Here is a 9,520-nt window from a genome sequence, read left to right on the forward strand (position 1 = left end):
TTTGCTAGTTATTTACCGCTGTCCTTCACTTTTTATTTATTCATGTTGTTCCTCGCTTGGCATCTTTGGAGGTCCCGTGACGAGGGTTCGGCGGGACACGTGTGTTTGTGTTGAAGTCAGGGAGAAGTCTCAGCTTTGATTAGTCTCCGAGTGCGTCAGCAGATGTTAATGAGGGGACCTTGACCGGCTGCCTGGGCTCTCAGAATCCATAGCCATTAGCGTCCGGCTCCGGCGGTGGAGCCGCTCAGCTGACAGGTGCAGGATGAGGCCGTCAATTATCAGAGCTGAATATCTGTGTCAAGCTCCATGAATCGATCCAATAAAGAGAGCAGTGACAGAAGAGTCCACCTCCGCTCACCTTCATTACCTGCTGAGAGGGTCCTTTGTGACGGGCCCCGCCGGCCCTCAATGGGGCCGATTATCGGCCGAAATGATCCCATCCGCAGGCATTGATGGACAAATCGCTGGCTTTTTATTAAAACTCAGAGGTTTGGATTCTGAGGAGCGTTTGAGGTGAAAGAATTTCGGACGGGGTTTTTTTTTATCGTGTAGTGGACGAGGAACAGATTATGAAGGACTTTAGCTTTAAAATAAATGAGTGATATACTGATATTTGCGTTTTATTTAATATGCTTATTGAATTTAACAAGTATCATTTATTAGATTGAACTTGTTCTTTTCCGTGTCATCCCTGGATAGATTTTTAGAGAGCCTTATGAAACTATTTCATTTTCAAAATTTCATTAGAACTTTCTCAACTTTCTTTAATAGTAATTTACTGTTATTATATCTTTATTATTTTCTTTTATTATATATATATATATATATATATATATATATATATATATATATATATATATATATATATATATATATATATATTATTTATTTATTTTTTTTTTATTATTATTACTTGGGTATTTCATAGGCACAATTTATTTATTTAGTTATTTACCATAGGTAAAACATTTTTTTGGCTACAATTTGTTTATTTTCAAGTAATTAGTTGCACTGCAAGTTTATGGCTGCTTGCCTTTTTGGAGATGGCAGTTAGAAAATATGTTTGAACATGATTACAGTGTGATTTCGATTTAATTTACATAGTTATTAAAAAAAATGTATGCAGTTTTTGTTTTTGTTTTTTTTACTAAAACTGTTTGGTTCCAGTCCTGTGCCATCACGCATGACATTTTAGAGCAAAGTCTCCATCTGTTTTTGATGCTTAGCAGCAGCGCGAAGAGCTCGGCCATCAAATCAGGCCTGACACGTGTTTAACATCAGGAGGAATCGCTTCCCATTAAATAGTGGAAAGAATTACCGTTGTTTTACTCCGCAGTCCTTTGAGTTAACAACTCTGGCAAACGTTCCAGCGCGAAGGGACGCTTTTAATTCTGTCTGGGATTTGTAGGGAAGGAGTCACACATGAGTTTGATTCAGGCTGAGCTGTGATGCTGCTTTTTCATCGGCTGATAAATCATACTCGCTCTGACGCTGATTGATCACATCACGTCCCAGGAGCAGCAACATCTCGCGTCACTGCGCTGATGCTACCAAAAAGCTTTTAGAAAATCCTAACAATTTATGTATGCGTTGTATATAATTTATGATGCTTGGGAAAGGAAAAAAAGAAAATAAATTATATAAATGTAAAAAAAAATATATATATATATATATATATATATATATATATATATATATATATATATATATATATATATATATATATATATATATATATATATATATATATATATATTTATTATTATATATATATATATATATATATATATATATATATATATATATATATAATATTTATTATTATATATATATATATATATATATATATATATATATATATATATATATTTATTATATATATATATAATTAATATTTATTTAATATTTACTATTATATATATATATTTTATATACATTAATATTTATTTAATATTTACTATATTATATATATATATATATATATTTTTTTTCAGATTTATTTTATATATATAAAATAAATATTAATATATATATATATATATATATATATTCATATTTATATATATATATATATATATATATATTCATATTTATTTTATATATATAAAATAAATATTAATATATATATATATATATATATATATATATATATATATATATATATGATATTATATAATAAATATAGTATTCTAAAAAAATAAGTAAATAAAAAGTGCATTATCTGAAGCAATATTTACTTTAGATTCACCACATATTTGAAAGCAGCAAATATGTTTTAACTTATTGTTGACAAGGCTGTGTTTGTTCGGATTTGACACTTATATTAATTGGCTAAATGGGTAGTTATCGTTAAATGCATTCATCTCAAAATGCGCCTTTGCGCATCACAGCTGAGGTACTGCTTTATCAGCCGTTTGTGTTTTCAGCTTAGTTTCAATATTTCATGCCCTACATTTCATCTTCTTTTCAGAATATTGAGCGCATGTTGACTCGGTGAATGTGCTTGATTGAGTCTTACTGTATGTGACTTTAAATGAGCGAGCCGTACACGTTATCTGAGCGGCGTGTTATCAGAGCTGTGGACGGATCCGATCTGAGCCGTAATCTCACATCACACGCTCCAGCGGCGGGATGAGCTTCTCCGTGTCAGATTTCGTTCCCACGCTAATTACCATCCAGTCAAGCAACCCTGTCATAACAGAGCAGAAGTCATGTACGTCGCGGTGAAGAATGAAGCGATGGAAGATGCGTAACGGGAAACCGAACTCAGCGGTTCGTTAAGGGCGTAAACACGGTCGATTATGTTGACTTTTAAGGTGGGCTCTCCAGCTGCGTTTGACGTGCGAGTGTCACGTGGCTTTCGTGGGCTTCTCAAGCTTTACTCCAGCTTGGAGCTTCCAGTGAGCGTCACATGACAGGGACTCGTTTCAGTGAACCGGTTCACAGCGTAGAGGTGGGTTAATGATGGAGGATACAGAGCAGGCTGATGCTTGGACTTCAGACGATAATCATTCACAGAATATAGAATTAAATGACTTTTGCTATATGGCCGATTAATATTAATGTTGATTTCTCCTGGGGATGGATGGATTAATTATAGAATCACTAAAATTAATTGGGCATTACTCATTGCCAATAAATGTTCATTCTAATATTTTTATATATATATTTATATATATATATATATATATATATATATATATATATATATATATATATATATATATATATATATATATTTATATATATATATATATATATATATATATATATATATATATATATATATATATATATATATATATATATATATATATATATATATATATATATATATATATATATATATATATATATATATATATATATATATATATATATATATATATATATATATATATATATTTTATATATATATATATATATATAATATGATGTTTATGTTTTATTATTATGCAGTTGTTTTTGTAAAAGTAATGCATTGTATTTAACTTATTTACTATTAAGTTATTTCTAAAAATGTATATTATTTATTGAAAATGTAAAATATTCTCTAAAAGTGTGTGTGTGTGTGTGTGTATATATACACACACACACACACACACACACACACACACACACACACACATATATATATACTTTAATACATACATGCATACGATGGATGGCTCGATGGATAGAGATGGATGGATAGATTTGAGGTTTTTGGAGCTGTTTCTTTAGGGTTTCCTCATTCAAAGCTTCTCGTGTCAGCTCCCTGTTGTGGGCTGTAATGGAAAGCCGTCGAGTCCTGACAGAAAGCAGACCGATGCTGTCATACGGCCGTGTGCATTTATCTGCGGGAATGAAGTGATTGTGTCTTGTTGTAATGTATTTGTTTAGGCTCGAGGACGTCGTGTGACGGCGCGATTGCAGCTCGAGTTCATTTCTCTGGCGTCCTCCATTACAGGGACACGTCTGCTATCTGGATGTCAGCGCAGTCTAAATGTTTTCATTTGTGTCAACTGCTGCATGCAGAGCTGGGAAAAGAGCATTGTGGGGGAAATGAGTAAATGCATCTCGTGACATAATTGGAGACGTGTTTTCAGTAGCTCAAAAAGTCTTACTGTGCATAGTAACCTCTCAGAACACCTATAATACCTGTATTTATAGCCCGCAGTCATGGAAAAAACCTGCACAAGTGTATGGGAATTTCAGAAATGTAGGCCTGCAGGAGTCATTTCTGTGAGCTCAAATTGAAAGTCATGAAAACTTAAACTTTTTGTGATTGCAACACCCAATAAATAAAATATTATATAATAAAACCTACTACTACTCAATAGAAAAAATAGCATGCCATTTTCTAGAGCTGTTGTATTATATATGATACACATATTTTTTAATAATAATTAAATGTATCAGGGTTTTTTGGATACATTTATTCATATATAGGCTATTTTTTTATAATTATTAATTAATAACCACTTAGAATATTTTTTTGGAAAATCTGGGAATGTAGTACTTATACCATTTTATTTTTTTAAATGACCAACAGTGATGAAAAACCTAGAAATATCCTGGCTTTTGAAGAATAATATCTGTCAAACTGTCCTTAACAAATCAGTATTATTCTTGGCTACAGCTTGCTTATCTCATCTAGTACGATAACATAACATTCATTTATTCGCATTATTTATTTACTTGCCATGCAGTATTTATTCGTTCCAACCTCCTCAGAACATTTCATATTCCTTAGAGGACCACTAATACCTCACAGTTATAAAAAAAACCTCTGAATTTTAAGAAAGGTAGCCTTGAAGAAGTCATTTCTGTGAGCAGAAATTTCTAGAGCAGTCTGCATTTTTCTTGGTTGTTTGTGAGCTAAGTCTTATCCCATATTCACATGCTTCAATTATCCAGTAATCAAAGTGGGAAAGTTATGGAAATTCGTCGGTCAAAAGGGTTGGGAAGCCTCTATAATAAAGATGTGCTTTGAGTGGTTTTGAATGAGAGCTTCTGCTTAAAGACTGAACGTAAGTGGTTGCTTTGGGGCAGAGAGACGCTCTTGTAATTTCGTTAATAACACTGATGCGCCTCGTCCTGGCATGTGAGGACCGATTTTGAGTTTGGACTGACCTTCAGTTTCTCTCTAAATTTTACTTCTCTAATTCTGCCTCTATTCATAGATGCCACTCAGTGGTATTTAACTCCAAACGCTAATGAACGGCCTCATCACATCAATGGCCATCATGGAATTTTTATAATGAGTCATAAAGTGCCTTAAGAATAAAGAAGTGACCCGGACTCGGCATAATTACAGTCTGGCTAATGATGAAGTGTTCCCACAATCCTGACTGCTGCTGAGAAGCGTTCTCAGGCTTTCTCAGGTCAATCTAACCTACTTATTGGCACTGTGTTCTTCTCACACCCTTATTACCCTTTCAGCCAGAGCCAGCAGAGCTGCAGTTTGGAGCACCTGGCTTTGTCTTCAATGATTGCAGGTTATTACTTGGTCCACAAATGATTTGACAAACTATTGTATCTGAGTAACTGGTTCTGAGTTGTCATGCCAGCTTTGACTTTAAGGCACAATATACTTAATGATAGAGCACTTGATATTTGTCCACTTTGAGAATAACAAATGCTACTTTCATGCCATGTTGCTGCCAATTTACAATTTACAGCAATATTTCAGAGTGATAATATATCAGACTTATAGGATATATTGAATATATCCAGCACATTATCAGTAAGAGCATAACTTTATTGTTTATCTTTTTATTTCACCAAGTATCTTTTAAAATAATAACAATGTTGATGATTGAAAATATAACAGATATTTTTTACTAAATTAATTTTAAATGGTTTGTTGCTCTTGTTTTACATTTGTCTGTGTACAAACCACTTTACATGTCTGGCTAAAGATGAGTTTGTCAGGTCTTAAGACTAGATGAAACGAGAGTGACACTTACACAATTATTTATACTATATTAAACAATAATAATAATAATAATAATGAAAATAGTTGCCCTTGTACTTTTGACCTTGTATATATGTATAAAAACCACATTACAAGACTGACCTAGAAAGAGATTAGTTGGGTCTTGTGACTCTGTGCTAGTTATGGTATCACCTTCCAGACTCCTTCCAGGCCTAGTTCTGTAATCTTACCCATGTCACAGTATCGCTTTTGATTCCATGATTGGTCTGTGGGACACTTTCCAACCTTCTCCTGTGTCTTAAGGCAGACTCGCTTGTTTTCGTTTCAGTTTGGCCTTTTAATTTGAAGGAAGCGTGCATTCCGCCCTTTCCTGTTTTTAGTTTCCAAGCTTTATAATATTATGCAAAGTTCAGGAGTTATGATGTCTGAACCACTCATCAATACCCGTCTTCTCTCTTTCAGATGCAGCAGCTGTTCTATGAGAATTACGAGCCCAACAAGAAGGGCTACATCCGTGACCTCCACAACAGCAAGATCCACCGGGCCATAACCCTTCACCCCAACAAGAACCCGCCGTACCAGTATCGCCTGCACAGCTACATGTTGAGCCGCAAGATCGCGGAGCTGCGCCACCGCACCGTCCAGCTCCACCGTGAGATTGTGCAGATGAGCCGCTACAGCAACACCGAGGTGCACAAGGAGAACCTCCAGCTGGGCATGCCTCCGTCCTTCATGCGCTTTCATCCCCACCAGCGTGAGGAGGTGCTAGAATGGGAGTTCCTCACGGGCAAGTACATTTTCTCATCCTCGGATGGGCAGCCTCCACGTCGGGGCATCGACTCCTCACAGAAGATGGCGCTGGACGACATCATCATGCAGGTTATGGAGATGATTAATGCCAATGCCAAGACACGAGGAAGAGTCATTGACTTTAAGGAGATCCAGTACGGCTACCGAAGGGTCAACCCCATGTACGGGGCCGAGTATGTACTGGATCTCCTGCTGCTGTACAAGAAGCACAAGGGGAAGACCATGACTGTGCCAGTAAGGAGGCACGCCTATCTCCAACAGACCTTCAGTAAGATCCAGTTCCTAGAAGACGAAGAGATGGACGCCCGAGTCCTAGCTGCCAGGATCAACCAAGACTCGGACTCGCTGTCTTTCCTATCCAACTCTCTCAAGATGCTTGTCCCGTTCAAGCTGAGCAGCCAAGCCGGCCTGGAACAACACGAACCCAAAGAGAAGAAGATCAACATCCTCGTGCCCCTGGCGGGACGCTACGATATCTTCGTGCGCTTCATGGCCAACTTTGAGAAGATCTGCTTGATTCCCAACCAGAACGTCAAGTTGCTGATTCTGCTTTTCAGCACGGACAACAACACGGAGCGCATCAAGCAGATCGAGCTCATGAGGGAGTACCACATGAAGTATCCCAAAGCCGACATGGAGATCAAACCGGTTTCCGGACCCTTCTCCCGTGCTCTGGCCCTGGAGGTCGGCTCGGCCCACTTTACCAATGATTCCTTGCTCTTCTACTGTGATGTGGACTTACTGTTTACCCCCGACTTCTTGAACAGATGTCGCGGGAACACCATACTGGGGGAGCAGACGTACTTCCCCATCATCTTCAGCCAGTACGACCCAAAGGTTGTCTACTCGGGCAAGGTGCCCAGCGACAACCACTACGTCTTCACCTCCAAAACAGGCTTGTGGAGACACTACGGTTTCGGGATCGTCTGCGTCTACAAAGGAGACTTGGTCAGAGCGGGTGGCTTTGACGTCTCCATCCAAGGTTGGGGTCTGGAAGACGTGGACCTCTTTAACAAATTCGTCCAGTCCGGGATCAAGCTGTTCCGCAGCACGGACACCGGCATCGTGCACGTCCACCACCCCGTGGTTTGCGACCCCAACCTCGATCCCAAGCAGTACAAAATGTGCCTGGGATCCAAAGCGTCTTCGCACGGCTCCACGCAGCAGCTGGCGGAGCTGTGGTTGGAGAAGAACGACCACGGCTTCCGGAAGATCTCGAACTCTAATAACGACTCAATGAGGACAGAATAGACCCGGCAGGCAAGCACCCACCCACCCGTCTGTCTTCCTCTTTATGGTGTTTTTTAAACTACCTTATTTATTTTTTACAGAAAAGACTTCTGTGGATATATTTTGAAATAAGAACTCGTTTTGTAAACTGTACAGGAGCAGCGTGACACTTTCGGACTCTGATCTTTTTTTATTTTAGCAGCGCAAGGACCATTGATCTATTTTACCAATCCTATACTGAGCATTATATTTATGGCACCTCACGTACAGACTGCTGTGGACCTCGTCGGAAAATGCGTCACAATGGAGTGTGGACACGGACATGCGGTGTCTGGCAAACGGTAAATGTTTATTTGTGAATGTTTACAGAGAGCTATGAACAAGTGATTCATCCTCGGGAAAGGGGATCTATAAAATAACAATCTTAATTGTGACAATTAAGGGCCATTTTTCAAAAGTTGCTCCCTTTTTTTGGCTTTTGGTTTGTTTTTCTAGTTTATTTGTCTGGGGGATCCATTGTAACACTGTTTTATTTTCATTGATTTTGATTTATTTCTGTGAATGAAACTGCTGGATGTAGATCTTTCCAACTCATTCCCACTGTCTAATTTATTGAACGTTCGGTCTCGTACGATATCGGGCTGAGGATGTGTATATTAGAGATTGTATAACCGTCTCAGTCATGGATAGTGTTTTTGTTCATCTACATTTTCCTCTCTCTCTCTAGCTATCTCGAATTGCTTTGATTACCAAAGACTTTTTTTTGCACAGTTGCTGTAGGTGATTTGCGTTTGAGCGTGCTTGTGTTTGTGTGCGTGCGTGGATGTCCGAATGCAAGATGGTGGAGCCGGAAAAGCTTTTGAATCGTGATGTAGGATGGCGGTACAGATGACCAGATTTCTATTCTACACGGCTTTATGAACGTATGTCGACAAGCCACTTTGCGATCTATTTTCTTGTTTCATTCGCTCCTTGTTTATTTAATTTTTTGATACGGTTGCATACAGGCCATTCTCCTGTGATTGAGCCATGCACTCCACAGAGGGAATCAGTCTCGCCTCGCCTTCTGAAACAAAGACCGATCTCCCACAGTAGTCTGTTTTGATTTTATTTGTCGTTCTTTTCTGGGGCGTTTTCATACTTCAGTTCTCTGTTAGCCCCTATACAACTGGGACAAAAGTTTTATATTTAATAAAATGAAAAATGTTTATCAAAATGCATCGTGTTTTGATTTCTGTCCAAAATGTGCCATGCTACGAGGCCATTTTGTTTTGCCTTTTAAATTGCTTATAAGAGCTTCCAAATGCACGCTTTTAAAGGAACTTTCCGATTTCAAAACATTCTTTCGGTGACTCAAAACCAGATGGTTACTGTAGTGCACTATCTATGTGACAAGACATTCAGTGCAGAAAGTGCCTGCGTGGTTTATTCCATACACAAATGTGCTATTTGATGTGTAACGTCATCTAAATCTTCCTTTTAGCAGCAAACAGCTTTTTAGTCAATGCTTTTATCCAAAGCGACTTTTATGCAAGGATAAAAAATACATCAGTGAGTTTT

At 37.6% G+C, this 9,520-nt stretch overlaps 1 protein-coding gene across 1 annotated transcript in view; it reads left to right on the forward strand.

Moving 5' to 3' along the window:
• chsy1 (chondroitin sulfate synthase 1) overlaps nucleotides 1–9,184 on the forward strand; it is a 64,319-nt gene extending 55,135 nt beyond the window's left edge. The window contains exon 3 of the mRNA XM_043243763.1: nucleotides 6,383–9,184. Within this exon, the coding sequence (XP_043099698.1) occupies nucleotides 6,383–7,981 (1,599 nt within the window). The 3' untranslated portion in view covers nucleotides 7,982–9,184. The remainder of the gene's footprint in view (nucleotides 1–6,382) is intronic.
• Nucleotides 9,185–9,520: the final 336 nt, after the last annotated feature.

This window comes from Puntigrus tetrazona, chromosome 7, assembly GCF_018831695.1.
Source record: "Puntigrus tetrazona isolate hp1 chromosome 7, ASM1883169v1, whole genome shotgun sequence".
Lineage (NCBI taxonomy): Eukaryota > Metazoa > Chordata > Actinopteri > Cypriniformes > Cyprinidae > Puntigrus > Puntigrus tetrazona.